At 45.1% G+C, this 19,005-nt stretch overlaps 1 protein-coding gene across 1 annotated transcript; it reads right to left on the reverse strand.

The window, feature by feature from the left end:
• Positions 1 to 5,027: 5,027 nt before the first annotated feature.
• Plpbp (pyridoxal phosphate binding protein) lies at positions 5,028 to 18,433 on the reverse strand. The gene is made up of 8 exons (XM_090353925.1): positions 18,290 to 18,433; positions 14,920 to 15,027; positions 14,806 to 14,841; positions 13,611 to 13,686; positions 9,509 to 9,643; positions 8,515 to 8,657; positions 7,490 to 7,588; positions 5,028 to 6,546 (listed from the first exon to the last, which is right to left on the reverse strand). The coding sequence occupies exons 1-8, from the start codon at positions 18,386 to 18,388 to the stop codon at positions 6,415 to 6,417; spliced, it is 828 nt and encodes a 275-aa protein (XP_090210051.1). The 5' UTR covers positions 18,389 to 18,433; the 3' UTR covers positions 5,028 to 6,414.
• Between the last annotated feature and the right edge of the window lie 572 nt (positions 18,434 to 19,005).

The raw sequence follows: 19,005 nt of genomic DNA on the forward strand, positions 1-19,005 counted from the left end.
CTGGGTGCTATCCCTTAGCTTTTTTGCTCAAGGCTAGCACTCACCAACTTGAGTCATAGCTCCACTTCCGGCTTTTTGTGGTTAATTGGAAATAGTCTCACAGACTGGTTTGGAACAGCAGTCCTCAGATCTCAGCTTCCTAAATAGCTAGGATTATAGACACAAGCCACCAGCAGCTGGATGGAGCTTATTTCTTTATTGCAGTTCTGGGGAGGGGTGGGATGGGGGTGGAAGCCAGGCCTTGCAGGTCCTAGGTAAGAGCTTTATCCCTGAGCTACACCTACAGTTTCATGAGCTGTAGGCTCCCTATGGTGTCAGTGCCACACAAGGCAGACTCCGAAATGTTCAAGCGGATGGCAGAGCAGAAGGACTTGAAGTTTGCTTCCTGGAACCACCTTGTCCTTTCCCATCAGCCTCTAGGGGCCCTGTCTTTACCTGTCCAGCACACATGGTATGCTATGCTGAGAGAGGTCCCTTCTCTGACGGAATGACATCTCTTCTCTACCCGCCCCCCCCCACAATAGGTTTTTAAGTCTCTCTGCTGTCAGAAGATGTTATTCTGTTTGTTTTTCCTTCTGACATTATCTCTCTAGAGGGTTTCTGGTCAAGAAAATTATGTTGAGGCTGCAGATTGTGAGAGAATTGTGCCTAATGGGGAACAGACAAGATATCTTTCATGTCCAGCCAAGTTTCTTTTCCCTCCTCTTTCTCTCTCTCCCACTTCTCATCTTCCCTTTTTGGCTTCAAAGTTGGCCCGGGTTTGTGCTTGTTTCATCGGTACATCTGCTGAATAAGGTCACACATTGATCTTATTGTGGAGATTGGCAGCTTGGTCTAGCTGAGTTCTGGAGCCGGAGAGTGAGGCTGCTCCTCAGAGGGTCAGTGGGGGTAAAGTTGGCACACAGTTGGCTCCTAAAGTGAGCGGAGCAGCTTGAGAAGTGCCCACTATCCAAAGTGTCTGCTTTCCTGGCATCCCAGAGCTCAGGAGCTTCAGGTGTAAAATGTAAGTCTCTCTTTGGGTCCTCACCACACAGCACTTAGCTGATCGGTGCCAAACTTCACAGAAAACAAGTGTGAGCTGTGAGGTACCTGAGGACCTCAAAGGGAATATGGGACTTAAATTTAAGGACTTCTACCTTGTAAATGGTCACACATAGTCATGACATAAACATGTTGGTAGAAACCAGATGGGAAAGAAAACCTCCTTTCTCAGACTGGAAGTATGGCTCAGTGGTTTAATGCTTGCCTCTCCAATGCATAAGGCTCTGGGTTCTACTCCCCCCTTCCCAGCCGCTGTCCCCACTCCAAAAGCCATTTTCTTACCTAAGTGCTCCTTGGGATAAGCAGATTGGGAAAACATTTTAGAGGTCAGTGGTGGGTTGGATTCTTTTGTCCTTAGTCATGAGGCTGATGTGACAGCATCCAGCTGATTTCATGGTAAAAACAGTCATGGCTCCCAGCGTAAACCATTTCCAATTGCACCACTGTCAACCTCCCACACTATTGCAGCCTTTCAAGAATGGTCCTTCCTTCCTCAAGGCTCTGGTGGGAAGTAGAGGGTTACTGTTGGCTTCCTGAAGGACAAAGATGTCTTGGATTTTAAGAATGTCTCATCTGACCTCATTCTTTCTATGTCTAGCCTTGGGCAACAGAATTCACTACTGGTCTCGCCCAGAGTGGGGAGGGGGCATAGTCTTACACAGTCAACCGCATAGCATAGCACAGCCTGTGGGAGTTTGAATCTGGAGCAGGAATGTGCGTGCTAGGGAAATGGGATGACAGAGGGAGGCTAATCGTACTCAAAGCTGTACTTCATTCTCTCCTTCCTTCTCACCCCCACTGCTTGTGGTTTCAGAGTTTGTTCAACATTAAGATGTGCCAGTTCTCAATGAGTACAATAGTCTACACTGTACATTTCTTTTAGGGCAATGCAGTTCTCTGAAGCTATTGCTGCAAATCTAAGAGTATGTTCCTTGTCAGAGCTTAAAGTCAGGGACTGAGCTGAGGCTGTGACTCCATGAGAGAACACTTGCTAGCACATGTGAAGCCTGGTTCTAAAAAAAAAGAGGGGCCTGGAGTTTGGCCTTAGTGGTAGAGTGCTTGCCTAGACCTGGGTTTGATTCTTTCGTACCACATACATAGAAAAAAGCTGGAAGTGGTGCTGTGGTACAAGTGGACAAGTGGTAGAGCTCTAGTCTTGAGAAGGCCCCAAGATAGTGCTCAGGCCCTGAGCCCTAGCCCAGGACTGGGGCAGGGAGCGGGGGGGGGGGGGAGAGAGAGAGAGAGAGAGAGAGAGAGAGAGAGAGAGAGAGAGAGAGAGAGAGAGAGAGAGAGAGAGAGAGAAGAGGACAAATAGGTCATCCTAATATGTTAGGAGGCTATGGCATGAGAATTATGAATTTCTAGCCAGCAAAGCTATGAAGTATGACCTTGGCTAAAAATAAGTCAGAAAGTGACTGGTTATGCCTGGGTAGTGAAATGAACAAGCTGTGGACCAGGTGTCAGGAGTCAAGAATTTGTTTTTGCCACCAATCAGTCTGACCTCAGACAAGGAGGGCCCTTTCCAGGGGCCACAGTGGCCTTGGCATTGTCGCACTGGGAATGTGGCTTAGTGGTAAAGTGCTTACCTAGCATGCATGAAGCCTTGAATTCTGTTATTCAGTAACACAAACAGAAAAAGACAGAAGTGGCTCTGTGGATCAAGTGGTAGAGTGCTAGTCTTGAGCAAAAGAAGCCCAGGGACAGTGCCCAGGCCCTGAGTGCAAGTCCTAGGATTGGGAAAAAAAAAGAAAGTATGGCCATATAGCCTAAAACACCCCACCATTTTGAGATTACAATGAGGCAGAATAGGAAAATACAAGCCATGATGATAATGATAATGGTAATAATAATAATAATGATAATAGCAGCAGCAGGGAGGGTATTTCAATTTGAATGAAAGGCTGACTTAAGAAATTTGACAATGGGCTAGCCTGGTGGCTCATGCCTGTAATCCTAGCTACTCAGGAAGCTGAGATCTGAGGATGGAGGTTCAAAGCCAGCTGGGGCACTAAGGAACATGAGACTCTTATCTCTAATTAACCTCTAGAAAATGGGAAGTAGGGCTGTGACTCAAGGGGTAGGGTGGTAGCCTTGAGCTGAAGAGCTCAGGGACAGCACCCAGGCTCAAGATTTCAAGCCCCATGACCCACAAAAAAAAAAAAACAAAAAAAGAAAAAAAAAAAAAGAAATTTGACAACGGGCTGGGAATGTGGCCTAGAGGTAGAGTTCTTGCTTAGCTTGCACAAATCCCTGGGTTCAATTCCTGGTACCTTATACACAGAAAAAGCCTGTGCTGTGACTCAGGTAGTAGAGTGCTAGCCTTGAGAAAGCTCAAGGGCAGTACCCAGGCTGTGAGTTCAAGCCCCAGGACTGACAAAAACAAAACAAAACAAAAATAAATTTGACAAGTCTGGGTGCCAGTGGCTCACTCCTATCATACAGGAGGCTGAGATCCGAAGGTCATGGTTCCAGTCAGCTTAACAGAGAAGCCTGTGAGACTCATTTTCAATTAACTACCCTAAAAAGATGGAAGTGGAGCTGTGGCTCAAGTAGTAAACTGCTAGCCTTGAGCAAGAAATCTCAGGGACAGCTCTCAGGCTCTGAGTTCCAGCCCAGGACTGGCACATACACACACACAAGAGAAAGATGCTAACGTAGGCTACAACTCAACAGCAGAGTACTTGCCTACTATGAACTAGACACTGGGTGCTAGCTCCACAGGGCATAGGTAGGGCGATGGGTGATAAAATCTATGAGGAACTTTCCAGGACTCAATCTTGATGTATTGTTGATGTGGGGGAAAGGTGGGGGAGAGAGGCCTGAGCACCTCAAATCATTAGAAGGCTGGCTTCAGGACAGCTAAGAGCTACGGATGACATGGTCAGAAGAAGGAACTAGGCTCCATGGGTGGGTCTGACCCAGGAGAGTATGTCATCACTGAACAAACTTGCCCTGGATGCAGTCACTGTGTTCATGAAAATCTGGGCGTAACCCAACCAGCTGCCAATGGTGTGTAAAACTGAGTCTGGCTCAATTTTATATGAAAGATCCTGCCCAAGTGTGGATGAACTGGACATATACTCTGCTTCCCCTCTTTAATCTGGATTTGATTCAGCTCCCTTGGCTTATCATTTTTTACTCCCAAGAGTTATACTAGTGTAGAAACGAGGAAGCTGAATCTCCTAAGCCATTCTGTAAAGTGTGCTGTATTACTCGGGAGAGTTATGTCTTCTCTGGCCTTCGTTTCTGTCCATAAAAGGGGAATGGGACAAAATCACCAAAAGTCTCTTCCAGGGCAAACTTCTGACATGAGCCCAGCACTCACCAATCAGTTTAGCCAATGTCGCCATCTAGAGGCCATTTCGAAAGGGTTCCTCAAGAAACTTTTTTGTACTACCTTGTCTCAATTTTTTTTTTCCTTTTAATTAAAGTTCAGAATCTTCATAGACAGCCCATGATGGACTTAAGCATGAAATCCTATTGGGTGCTAGAATTACTGACAGACATGTACCAACCACCACACCCTGCTAAGACTTCACTTTTCTGCTGGATTCATGATTCATGCCTAGCTATTCAGGAGGCTGAGATCTGAGGATTGCAACTCACAGCCAGATTGGGAAAGCGTATGTGACTATTATCTCCAACAACTACCAAAAAAGCTGGAAGTGAAGCAGTGGCTCAAGTGGTAGAGCACTACCCTTAAGCACAAAAGCTTTAGAATAGCATGTAGGCCTCGAATTCAAGCCTCAGGAGTGGCACAAAACAAAACAAATCAACCAAACAAAAACCCCCATATCAAATCCCTTCATTTTCCTTGCCCTTGATGTCTCACAAGCCCCTTTTCAATGATAGCATGATTTAACCCCATGGCATCTGTGACCCAATGGCAGCCCTCCCAAAGCCAGGCTGCCACCTGAGAGAGGGAAGCAGCTGCTTCTATGTAGGCTCCAATGCTCTCTTTCAGTATATTCAGTCATCACACCAGATCATATAAAATAAATCTTTTAATTGCTTTGTACTTGGCACAGATGGTATCATTCAAACTCTCCTTTTTTATTTAATAGATTGAAATATCACACTGTAGCTTTGAAACAGTGCAGGGTTGTAAGTTTTACAAAACTACATTCAGCAGCAGCATTATGTTCTGAAAATTTCACAAAATTAAGACCAGGGGTTGAAGAAAGAAGAAAAAAAGCTGTTTAAAAAATAAACTGAAGGAGCAAGGAGCACAGCCTAGTGGTAGAGTGCTTGCCTAGCATGCACAAAGCCCTAGGTTTGATTCCTTGGTACCACATACTCAGAAAAAGCTGGAAGTGGCGCTGTGGCCCAACTGGCAGAGCACTAACCTTGAACAAAAGTGTTCAAGGACAGTGCCCAGGCCCTGAGTTCTAGCCCCAGGCTGGCAAAGGGGAGAGAGAAAGAGAGAGAGAGAAAAAAAAAAAAAACAACTGAAGCTACCTTTTGGAAATACTTGAGAATTGTGCTTTCTGGGTTTTGAAGATCTTGCCACTTTATGAATAATTGCAGAACTGCAATTATGAAGAACTATTATGAAGAATTACAAAATCCTGGTGATGTGATTATAGTGGCTAAGCTTTAATGTGCCTGAAAAGTGCATTTCTGGAAAGGAAAATGAAAAGCAAGGCCTTTTTGAAACCACATGTCATTCTCGAGGGGGATGAGACTCACTAGTCTTTGCTAAACATCACCAGAAATGAAATCACAGTAGAGAAATCTCATTCAATTCTGTAGGTCCTAGAAGCAGGTCAAATCCTATTGCAAAGATGTCATCACAAAGGCCTAATTCTTAATTATGAATACCCCTAGAACCTCGGGACCACTATTACGGCAGCCAGTGACAAACTCTCACTAGTAAAAATTTATGTTTAGAGCCACTGCCTGAAGTTCCCTGCATGGCTGTTCCTAGAAGAGCATACCTTCCAGATATACTGGCTGGAGGACACTGGGGAGAGAAATCACCGTATTCAGAACAACAATGGTGATGGTTCATTAAAGGGAGATGAGAAATAGGAATCCATTTGATTTCCCTGATTAGAGGCATCAGTGACCCAAGTTTTATCCTGGAAACGGCATTCATGGATTGACTAGTGCTCCTGGGAAGAATTCAGTACTGAGCTCAGTTCCTGGCTACTGATTTGGTATCTCTTTTGTAGAGAGTTTGCATTTCTCAAATCTGATCCGAAGTCAGCTTCTTCTGTCAAAGACTAAGCATGATTGGTTTCTTTCCATCAGCACATGTGATCCTCAGTGCTCTAGCCACGTCACAGGAGAGCAGGAATGGGCTGGAACATGGGGTGTGTCAAGATGGAAGCCTAGGTTAGTGCATAGTTTGTCTTCTTAGGAGTCCTTAGCTCAGTGTTCCTGTGTCACCTCCACTGGGCCCTTCAAGTTTGCTGTGGTCTTGTCTGAAGTAGGTTTCTTTGAGTAATCCCGCTCTCCAAAAATGGTGCTTCCTATTCGGACATTTGTAGATCCTACTTCAATCTGTGGGAAAGAGAAGAAAGCACCAAGCACAGAGTTGCAATTCTTATCAATTATTCATAAAGTGGCAATGTGCCTCCTTTTCTGGCTTCCCAGAGACTGTTATAAGAAACAGTGGGGGAAATACCAGCCTGAGAGTTCAAGCCGCAGGAGTGGGGCACATGCGCGCGCACACACACCCCCACTATATGTTTTGTAACATTGAACATATTATGGAAGTATCTGGCAAATTTATACTTTGGAAAGGTATGGTTTTTTTTGTTTTTGTTGGTCCTGGGCTATCCCTGAGCTTTTGTGCTCAAGGCTAGCTAGCACTCTACTACTCAAGCCACAGGTCCACTTCCAGCAGAAGAGTCTTAGCCTTCTGACTAGCTAGAATTACAGGTGTGAGCCACTGATGCCTGGCTGATTTTTAGAACTGTTATCAAGTTATTTACTACTTTAGAAACTCACATATATGATTTACCATTTTATTTATAGCTGTTTCATTTTCACTTTCTTTCTGTTTGGAGATTTCTCTCTCTCTCTCTCTCTCTGTCTCTCTGTCTCTCTGTCTCTCTCTCTCCCTCCCTCCTTCTCTCTGTCTGTTTGGAGATCAAACCTAGGACTTATTACATGCTAAGCACATACTTTACCCTTGAGTTATAACCCCTCTGGGCTAACCAATAGCTTAATTTCTTATTTTTCTCATTTTACTTTAGGTTATTTCCTGTAAGGGGATTATAAGTGAATCAAGATAATAGATGTCAGGCTATAATTTCTGTAAATTTTACTCCACACAAGTGAGGGTAGAGAGAGGAGGAAACAGAACAGTTGAGAACTAATGCAACTGGGTGCTCTGTTGCTTTGATGAAGCATCCCAGAAGTTTCTCTCTGAAAAGCTTCTTTCTGCCAAGTCTTGGGCCCTATGCTGGAGGCTGAGAGGGCCACCAGGAGGGATACTTACTGCGTGCTGGAAGTCACCAGACATGCCCATGCTCAGTTCCACCTGGTCAACAGGGATGCTCAACTTTTTACACAGCTCCTCCCGCAGGGACAGTAATACCTGACAGAAACACAAATGTGAGATTGTTCTGTTCCTGTCTTCTCTAATGGTGCCTAAAAATGGCCTGATCTGCTGGGCAAGGGAGCACAAGTCTGTATTCCCAGTAGTTTAGGAAGCAGAGACAGAACAATCTTGACCGAGGGATCAGTGGTAGGGCTTGAATTCAGGGCCTGGGTGCTGTTCCTGAGTTCTTTTTGCTCAAGGCTAGTGCTCTACCACTTTGGGCCACATCACCACTACTGGTTTTCTGGTAGCTAATTGGAGCTACGAGTTCCACTGTTTTTACTGCCTGGGCAGGATTTGAACTGTGATCCTCAGATCACAGCCTCCTGAGTAGTTAGGATTACAGGTGTGAACCATCAGTGCCAGGTGCGAATCTTGACTTTTAATTTAGCTGGGCAATATATCAAGATTCCTGTCTCAAAATAAAACCAACAAAAAAGAAAGCAAATGGCCAGATCTGAACTTCTCTGAAAATTGTCTATTTCTTATGATTTTGAGGTCTGTCAAAATTGCCAGAAGTTATTACCCGGGCGTTAGGCTTTTAGTTTCCTCAATTTTCAAGAAAATGATCAGGGTTAGGGATGTAGCTCAGTGATAGAATGCTTGTCTAAAATGCTCAGAGGCCCTGGATTACATCCTCTGCATTTAAAACAACACTAAACAAAACAATCTAGCCACAAAAGGAGCACCAAGAGGGACTCATTACTTATAAGGATGTAGCCTCGTGGCCACTAAATTGGGCTATATCTTGGGTTGTCTCTCAAGTTACTGCAACTGTCAGCTGGCCTAGCATTCCACTGTGATACTTCTGTTCCACTAGGGTGAGGGGCACCAAACCAGGACCTCACAGATGCAAAACACATACTCTATTATGAGCTGTGGGATACCTTTCACACGTGAGCACCATCCCCAGCTCCCGGTACCTGAAAGTCTGGGTTTGGTCCTTGACTAAGGTCATGCCCAAAGCTTCCTATGGTCATCAGCCCCACGAATTCCAGGCTGGGGCACTTGGCAATGATGTGTTCCACCACTGCTATCATCTCAGAAGGCAGAAGGCCATGTTTACCTTCACAGAAGAGACAGAAGATGTATTTAGGTGTGTCCTAAAGAGCCAGAGGAAGCTACCATGCTCTCCCTCGTAACAGAAGAAGTGATGCAGATGACCTTATGAAGTAATCTATCCTTTAGTCCTGGGGCTTGACTCAGGGTCTGAGCCCTGTCCCTTAGCTTTTTCATTCAAAACTAGCACTCTAACACTTCAGCCACAGCTCTACTTTTAGTTTTTTTGATGGTTAACTGGAGATAAGAGTCTCATGGACTTTCCTGCCTGTGCTTGGCATTACACTATGCTCCTTAGATCTCAGCCTCCTGTGTAGCTAGGATTACAGGCATGAGCCATTGGTACCTTTTTTTTTTTTTTTTTTTTTTTTTGCCAGTCCTGGGCTTGAGCTCAGGGCCTGAGCACTGTTCTTGGGCTTTCTCAAGGCTAGAGCTCTACTATTTGAGCCACAGTACCACTTCCAGCTTTTTTATGTATGTGGTATAAGGAACTGAACCCATGTCTTCATGCATGCTATGCAAGCACTCTACCACTAGGCCAAACTCCTGGCCCCTGGCTAAGTTTTTTAAGACTTAAGAAATTTATACATGCAATATAAATCCTTTGAGGAGTGGTGACCTTTGGGGAATCAAAGACATAATCTCTTCTGATTCTTCCTCTCCTCCCCCAAATTAAGACATAACACACAATGGAGTATTAAAGAATTATACATGGACTAGCTTTTTATGGCTACACTTTTAGATCATATATGAAAGAGCTGAAAGGCCATGACTTTCTACAATCTATCCACTAGGTGGTCATGCTCTCTGAGCCTCTACCTAAAGAACGAAACCTGCAATTCAGATCTGCTCACTTACTTTCCTCTCCACTGGTATTAATCTGGACCATAACTTTTAACCTTTCTGGAGAACTTTTTTTCTGCCAGGAGCTGTTTACTTTGTCTGCCAACTTCACAGAATCCACTGTTTCCAGCATGAACAGGTTGGGGACAGCTGTAATGAGAGAAAGGTGGGATAGTATTCTTTATTTATCCAGCCACAGTAGGCACATGCAATAAATCTTTGACCAGGTACAGAAATAGATCTTTAAGAGGTTTGAGTTTTTCTAGACTCAAATTCAAATGTTAGGCCATTTTTTTTTTTTTTTTTTTTGCCAGTCCTGGGCTTGAGCTCAGGGTCTGAGCACTGTCCTTGGACTTTCTCAAGGCTAGAGCTCTTCCGCTTGAGCCTCAGCACCACTTTCGGCTTTTTTCTATGTATGTGGTACCGAAGAATCGAACCTGGGTCTTCATGCATGCTAGGCAAGCACTTTAACCACTAGGCCAAACTCCCGGCCCATAGGCCATCTTTCTTGATTAGCAAAAATACTATAAATGCCAACATACTCCAACCAGGTAGCTTAGGTACCTAGATGCTTTAAGAAGCTGGTAACTGGAGAGATTGTGAGTAGCAGGCTTGACCTAATCATGTATGTATCAGTTCAAACTGAGAAACAGGGCAAGATGACAATGAAGAAGTCAATATACCTTGCCATATTTTAATCTTTCTGTGATGGGTCTTCTCATCTGAAAAGGACTGAAACAGATTGACTTACACAGGAAGCAACCACGCAATTACTAATAATGAACTTTCAATCTCGCTTCAGAATAAGAATAACAGTGGCACAGGAAAACCCAACAGCTTACTTTTATTGAACACTGAAATGTTTTTTAGAGTGTGCTAATGATTCTCTTCCACTTTCCCTTTCCTTCCCTCCTGTGATGATTGAACTCAGGGCTTTGTGTCCATAGGAAAGTGTTCTACCACTTAACTATACTCCCAGAATGCCTTTTCTTTTTCTTTCTTCTTTGAGACAGGGCCTTGCCTAGTCTGGCCTTGACTTTGTAATTTTCTTGCATGAGCATCCTTAGCAGCTGCCATCACGGGAGGTGCCACTGTCTCCAGCCAGCAATATTTCATGAAACATTAGTATCTTCATAAAGTAGGGAAAGGGGCCGGGAGTTTGGCCTAGGGGTTAAAGTGCTTGCCTAGCATGCACGAAGACCCGGGTTCGATTCCTTGGTGCCACATACATAGAAAAAAGCCGGAAGTGGTGCTGTGGCTCAAGTGGTAGAGCTCTAGCCTTGAGAAAGTCCAAGGACAGTGCTCAAGCCCTGAGCTCAAGCCCAGGACTGGCAAAAAAAACAAAAAAAAAAACCATAAAGTAGGGAAAATGGAGGTGCTTAGTAGAACATTGATCTGAACGGAGGCACAATGATTCTACATTCTTGTTGTTGTGCTAGTGATCAAACCCAGGACTCCTCTAAGACAGGCTCTACCAGCTTAGAATCTTTCTGGATATATGTAGAAATGCTGACTCATTCAGAACACCAGAGCTGGGTGCTGGTGGTTCATGGGTTTAATCCTACCTATCCAAGTGACTGAGACCTGAAGACCCCAATTCAAAGCCAGCCCAGGCAAGAATGTCCACGAGACACTTGTCTTTAACTACAAAAAGAAAGCTACAAGTGGAGATGCTGCTCAAGTGATGGAATGCCAGCCTTGAGCAGAGATAAGATCTTGAGTTCAAGCCCCAGTATAGGAACACACACACACACACACACACACACACACATACACACACACACACACACACACACACACACACTACATGTTGGTCATTTTAGTTTTTTACAAATTTATTATTTTATATTATTTCTGATTGAGATTAAACAATTTTTGTTTGGTTACTGACCTTCAGTAACCATTTTGTAAACTGCCTATTCTTTTTTTTTTGCCAGTCCTGGGGCTTGAACTCAGGGCCTACGCACTCTCCCTGGGCTTTCTCAAGGCTAGAGCTCTACCACTTGAGCCACAATACCATTTCTGGCTTTTTCTATGTATGTGGTACTGAGGAATCAAACCCTAGTCTTTGTGCATGCTGGGCAAGCACTTTACCACTAGGCCAAACTCCCAGCCCATAAACTGCCTATTCTTAGTTGTTTTTTTTTTTTTTTTTTTCCTTCCTTCCTTCCTTCCTTCCTTCCTTCCTTCCTTCCTTCCTTCCCTCCCTCCCTCCCTCCCTCCTTCCTTCCTTTCCTGGCCCTCTCTATTTCTTATAGTAAAAGATTATTACTTTTTGTTGTTTTTGTTGTTGGCAGTGAGACTGCCCTCTGGGCCTGGGAGCTGTCCTTGAGCCCTTCAGCTCAAGGCTAGCGCTCTACCACTTGAGCCACAGCGTCACTTCCTGTTTTCTGGTGGTTAATTGGAGAGTCTCATGGACTTTCCTGTCTAGACTAGCTTTGTACCACGATCCTTAGATTGCAGGTATGAATGGGAGCTTGGCTTCCCTTTTATTTTTAATGTTATTAACATGCATTTGTTTTCACTTGTTACAAACTTCACAGTAAATATAGCTACCATTTTGCCTTTATAACAATATATATTAAAAAAACAAAAAAACACATATATATTATGAAGAAAGAGAATGCTGTTATCACTACAGATTCTATAGGTAATAAAATAATTTTTTAAAAAAAGCTGTTTAAGGAACAAGTGTGGTGGCTTATCTCTGTCATACCAGCTACTCAGGTGGTGGTGATTGACAGGATCTTAGTTCAAGGCCAGACTGTGCAAAATGAAAGCAGTCTGGGCGTGGTGGCTTGTGGGGAGTCCTATTGCAGTACTGTAGTATCCTAGCTAGGTGGGGGGCACAGGTTAAGAGAATTATACTCCAAGGCTAGCCAAGCCAGAAATAAGTAAGTAAAATAACTATTTAAAAAATAACGAAAGCAAAAAGAGCTGGAGGTATAGCTTACAGGGTAGTCTGTCTAGCAAGCTTGAGGCCCTAACTTCACATACCAGTGCATCCTCTCTCCAAGAGCCAGTGCCGGCATGGTGATGCATGCTTGTTATCCTAGCACTCATGAGACCAGGCAGGAAGACTGGGAACTTGAGGCCAGTCTGGATGTTATAGCAAGACACTGACTCAGAAGAACAAAACAAGAAGAAAGAAAAGAAGAATGAAATGCCAACTCCAGGGCCCGGGAGGGTAGGCTAGTGGTAGAGTGCTTGTCTAGCATTCATGAAGCCCTGGGTTCAATTCCTTGGTACTCCACACAGAGAAAAAGTTGAAAGTGGTGCTGTGGTTCAAGTGGTAGAGCACCAGCCTTGAGAAAGCTCAAGGACAGTCCTGAAGCCTGAGTTCAAGCTCCAGGACTGGAGGGAAAAAAAAAGGAGGAGGAGGAGGAGGAGGAAAGAAAGAAAGAAAGAAAGACAGACAGAAAGAAATGTCAACTTCACAATCTCTTCCAAAGGAGAGAGCATTTCCTAAATTATTCTATGAAGCCAACATTACACTGGTAATCTAATTAGACAGGGATACTTCAGAAAAAGAAAACAAGTCAATGTTTCATATGAAAACAGCTGTATAAATTCTATGCAAAATGTAACAAATCAGGCAGGGATGGATACAGAAGCCTAGGATTCTATCATCCAGAGGGCTAAGGCAGAAGCATTACAGGTTTGAGGCTGCTTGGGAGTACCTAGCCAGTTCCAGGCCAGCCTGGGCTACATAACAAGTTCCTATCTCAAAAAAGCTATGTTTTGGGAGAAATAAGTTCAGTTATTCAAGATCTCTGTGGTGTCATGCTATTAAATCTTTTTCCCCCCTAATCTTAAGGCTTGAACTCAGGGTCTGGGCACTGTCCTTGAGCTTTTTCAAGGCTAGTGTTCTACCACTTGTACCATAGCACCACTTTCAGCCTTTTCTGTGTATGTGGTACCAAGAGTTGAACTCAGGGCTTCTGGAGCATGCTAGGCAAGCATTCTACCACTAAGCCACATTCCTGGCTCAATTCTCCATTTCTTAAAACAGTCTCAACAGGCTTTATTGTTCTATTTTCATTCCATCCTCACTCACTGTTAGCACTGCAAACAGCCTAAGAAAGAGCAGTTCTACCTTCACACAGTTTTATCTTACCCATCAATTTGTTGATATTTTGTTTCTGTAAGTGGCCAATGAAGTGCCATTTGATCTCAGGACATGCAGATAGAATCTGAGGAGAAAAAGGTAATTATGTTTCACTCAGACTTTATGGCTCAAACAACAACAAAAAAATCTTGCAGGTTTCCGGGCCTTTCATACTGTTAAATGCAGACTTCTCCCCCCCTCACCCGCCCAGTCCTGGGGATTGAATTCAGGCTTGGGCATTGTCCTTGGGCTTTGGGCTTTCTCAAGGATAGTGTTCTACCACTTGAGCCACAGCACCACTTCTGGCTTTTTCTATGTATGAGGTACAGAGGTATTGTGTGTGGGCTTTGTACCAGGGCTTCGTGCATGCTAGGCAGGCACTCAACCACTAGGCCATGCCCCTGGCCCTAGTTAGTCTCTTGATGAGGCAAAAGGATCATCAGAGAAAAACTTAAGAATTTTTCTGTTTCCCATCAGTCTCTCCATTTTCCAGATATCACCCATTAAGAATGGACATTATTCAAGGGTTCAAATCTCAAAAGGACACACAATTACTGGAAGCCCCTGAAGTCACAACAAAAGAGAAAGTTACAGTCTGAATAAAGATAGACAATTGATGGGCTGGGAATATGGCTTAGCATGCATGAAGCCCCAGGTTCAATTCCTCAGTACCATATACGCAGAAAAAGCCTGAAGAGCTCTAGCACTAAGCAAAAGGGAGAGTGCCTAGGCCCTGAATTCAAGCCCCAGCACTGGCAGAAAAAAAATAAAGATAATTGAGAATTATTTGGGGCCCAAGGGAAAAGTGGACATTTCAAATTCCAAGCCAACTTCTTCTTCTTCTTTTTTTTTTTTTGTGGGTCATGGGGCTTGAACTAGGCCTGGGCACTGTCCCTGAGCTCTTCAGCTTGAGGCTACTACCCTACCCCTGGGCTTGGGCACTGTCCCTGAGCTCTTTAGCTCAAGGCTACCACCCTACCCTCAAGCCCCACTTCTATTTTCTAGAGTTTATTTGGAGTTAAGAGTCTCAGGTCCTTTCGTGCCTGGGTTGGTTTTGAACCAGGATCCTCTTGAGTAGCTAGGACTACAGGCATGAGCCACCTTGCCAGCCCAAGCCAACTTCTTTCTCCACCAACATGGGTTTAACTTTCAACCCCAAAGTCATGATTTACATACAAATGGAAGAATTCTGGTATCTACTTACATTAGGATTTGATGCTTTCTCTAGCAGTTCCTGCACCTAAAGGATAAAGGCCGAACAAGTCAGAAGCTTGGTAACAGCAGCACTGTCAAAGGCTCTTTGGGAAAGGGTTCTTACATAGTTCTCTCCAAAAGTGCGCTGGCCATGATTGTAAGCCTCAATCACCATGTCTGCAGGTTTGGTTTTGCTGACTGCTACAAGGCGAGGTTGGATAGCTGGGAGATTCTGCCAAAAGGTAAAGAGCCACATAAGTGAATGTTTGTCAATATCCCAAGCCTGTAGGATACATTCTATAGAACAGATTACAAGAGATCAACCTCAAAAGATGGTAAGCAAATGTCTTTTATATTCACCATATCTCAACCTAGTGTTAAATTACCTTACTGACTAGCAGAAGATATTTCTCTCTCAGGAGTGCTGAGCAAGTTAAAGAAGCATTTTCTTCAGGTGTAGTCTTTGATCAACTGTATCAGCATCACCAGGTTCTTAATGAGTTGGGATGAGTGACTGGAGAACGAGATTTTCTCTTTTGGTTTACAATGCTGAATGTGGAATCTGGGATCTCATTCAAGCTAGATAAATACTCTACACACTAAGCAACTAAGCAACATCTCTAATTGTGAGAATCTGCCCTCCCTACCCCCGCGCCAATCTCGGGGCTTGAATTCAGTGCCCTGGCTCTGTCCTGGTGCTCCACCACTTCAGCCATAGCTCCACTTCTGGCCTTTTGGTGGTTAACTGGAGGTGAGAGTCTCATCAACTTTCCTGCCTAGTTTAAAGTGTGATCCTCAGCTCTGTCTCCTGAGCAGCTATGATAGGCATGAGCCACCAGCACTCACCTGAGAATTTCCTTTCAATAAGTGATTCTCAAGATGATTCTCCCACATACCAATGTTGGAGATTTAAGAGCCAGTTCACTGGACTGCGGGTATGGCTCAATGGTAGAGTACTTGCCAGATGGGCAAGCCTGAGCTCTGGTCTGACCCTAACACTTCAACAAAACAAAACAAACTATCACATCATTTAAAAACTGAGATTAGCAGGTTGGTCACTTCTGGCTTTTAAAACCAAAGGTCAGCTTTGGCAACTCTTTCTAATGTAATTTTTGTTTTTCTTCTTCTTTTTTTTTTTTAATTTTGTTGGTTGTGAGGCTTGAACTCAGAGCCAGAGCAGTGTCCCTGAACTATTCTGTTCAAGGCTAGTGCTCTACCACTCTGAGCCATAGTACCACTTGCGGTTTTCTGCTGGTTAATTGGAGATAGGAGTCTCAACAACTTTCCTGGCCAGGCTGGCTTTGAACTATGATTCTTAGATCTCAGACTCCTAAGTAGCTAGCATTACGGGTGTGAGACCTGCTAGTCTTGTGTTAATTTTTTATTGCTGTTTTTGTTGGTTGTAGGATTTGAATTCAGGGTATGGGCACTGTTCCCAAATTCTCTTGCTCAAGGCTAATGCTCTATCACTTCCAAGCACAGCTCCACTCCCGGTTTTCTGGTAGTTAATTGGAGCAGAGTCTCATAATTTTCTGCCCTGGCTGGCTCTGAAACACAATCCCCAGATCTTAGCCTCCTGAGTAGCTAGGGTTACAGGCCTGAGCTACTAGTGCCTGGCTCTTGCATAATTATTAATGTTGCCTCCACTCACTCTGAAAGTAGACTAAGTAAGCTAGTAAAACATACTGTTCAATTTATGACTCAATCAACTGCTAGCAGAACTGAAACTATGACACAATTAGATCTGTATCTAACCTCTCCCTGTAGCCACTACATAAAGGGCAAATTTCCATGCACTCAGCTGCAGCCAAATGGCATCAGGAGGCAACAAGAGACTCATTCTTAAAGAGCTGTTTTCCCATCATAATCCAGGATATGATAAGGACACCTGCTCAGCTATGTTCATCTCTGAACTATTTACAATAGCCAAACAATGGAAACAATCCAGATGCCCTACTGCAGATGAATGGATACAAAAAAATGTGGTGTATATATATATATATATATATATATATATAATTCTACATAGCCAACAGACAAGATAAAATAATAGCATTCGCAGGGAAGTGGATGAATCTAGAGCGAATCATGTTGAGTGAGACAAGTCAAGGCCAAAGGAATAAAGGCGCATGGTCTCCTTAATATGTGGCTATTAGAGCTAAACAGTACAAGAGCAAGGACTCAATATTTGCATACCCAATGATATGGACATAGTACGGGAAATATAAACACAACTACATAGACATAAAAACCTATGACTCTATAGACATAATGTTTTATTACATAGATTAATATGTATCTATGACATACAAACCCTCAGCCTAATTTTAATTATGTTCTAAAATCTAAGTGCCAGTGATTGTTCATAGAGATTCCCTTCCTGAATACTTGTTTGTTAAACATGTGACTTGAAATATGATGTAAAAATCAATGTTAATAAATTCTTTAATAAAAAAAAAAGTGTTGTCTTCCCAGTCCTCCTCACCCCTACACCTTGTGGTTTTCACAGAACCACAGCATGCTCAAGGGTCTTGAAGAAGTTAGGGCTATTAGTACAGTCTCCTCTTGCTTCCTATTGCTTCTACTGTGGGACTGTTTGTGTCTCCAATCTCTTATGAGACAATGCCATAATTCCTAGGATTATGTAAATGAATCCATGGCTTCCAGAGAGAAAAGTGGAAAGTGTAGTTGGGCTGGGCGCTCCCAGAATGCTGCTGATAGATTCACCACCCACAGCAATATGTACTACAGGAATCCCTAGGCTTTTCTTGGAGAATCACTGAAGATCACAGAACATTAAGGCTAGAAGACAGCTAAGAATTTTCAGAGCCCATTCTGTTGCATGTACAGCTAAAGAATACTGAAGGCCAGTGTAGTTAAACGACTTATTTGAAGCGCTTCAGAACAGCATTTTGAGTTCACCAATGCTTGGTCAGAGAGGTTTTGTTTGTTTGTTTTTTTGCCTTTCCTGTTTAGATCCGTCGCATTTCAATCTATTCACCTTAGCTTGCTGGAGATGAGAAGATCTGTGACCTCTGGTCTAATCAAAGTTCAAGAGGATACAAAACATACACAGAAGGCAAAGGAGAGAAACACAAATCTCTTGAACAGCGTCTGGATGGACATCCCACAGCTCTGCCGCCTGGCCAATCCGTGCCCACGTGGGCCAAGGCGGCAGTGCCTGCCAGGCGCTGACCCGCACGTGACGGCGGGAGCATCTGGTTCCTCTGCGGTTCTGCGGCTCTCTGACGCTGCTGGTGCAGCCTGGGGGTTCGGAGCTGGTTCTGCCGGCGTCCTCTGACGTCGGGAACGGAGTCGTTTCTGCGTGCGGCGGGCACCCGCGGCACCACACAAGCCACCGCGGACGAGCCAGCAGGTTCAGCCGGCCCCCGCCCCGCCCCCCGGGGAGACCCCAGCGCGTCACCGTGACGACCCGGCGCGGAGGTCCCCCTCCGCCGCGGCCGTCCCTCTCCCTGCGCGGTCCCCTTCCTCACCTGTGGCCGCCGGGCCACGGCCTGCTGGAGGCGCTCATTCACGGCCCTCAGTGCGATTCCGACTCCAACCTCGGCGGACATCCTGCCAGCTCTCAACATCCTCCGGGGAGCGAAGCGGAGCACCACCCCGCCTGCCCCTCAGGCCACACCCACCGGCGGAGCCCACCTTCCGGTCCCGCCCCCTCACGCGCTGACGGCCAATCACCGCTCAGAGTCAAGTTGTCTCGCCCAACCGCGGCAGAGCGGGGCGGGCACGGAGTGGGCGGACCGTCCCCGGCGGCCATCTTGGGGGCGGTGGGCCAGGGGCCGGGCTGCGGGCCGTGTTGCTGGACGGTCGGATCCCAGTGGGTCGGAGCACCCGTGACGCGGCGCCTCCGTCCTGTCGACAGGAGTCGGAAGGACCTCCGGCCTCTTTCCTGCTGTGTGAGCTCCCTAGCCACAAGGACTTTTCTGAGGGGAAGAAGGCAGCCTGCCCTGGGCGTCCCATTGCCTTCCAAAAGCCTTGCGGATCCCTAGCTGTCCAGGTCTGCCCATAAAAAGTTCCGGGCAGGTGCCAGGGATTGAGACTCCCGAGCCGACCAGGGCCTGTGTGAGTGTGGGTGCGTGTGCCTGCCTGGCCGTCGTCTCCTACCCTTGGAGGTCAGGGTTAGTGCTCTACCCAGTTGCAGCATTTCTGGTGTTTAACTGGAGGCTTCGAACCGCAGTCCTCCTCCCTC

This window comes from Megascapheus bottae, chromosome 20, assembly GCF_031878675.1.
Source record: "Megascapheus bottae isolate mThoBot1 chromosome 20, mThoBot2.hap1, whole genome shotgun sequence".
Taxonomy (NCBI): domain Eukaryota; kingdom Metazoa; phylum Chordata; class Mammalia; order Rodentia; family Geomyidae; genus Megascapheus; species Megascapheus bottae.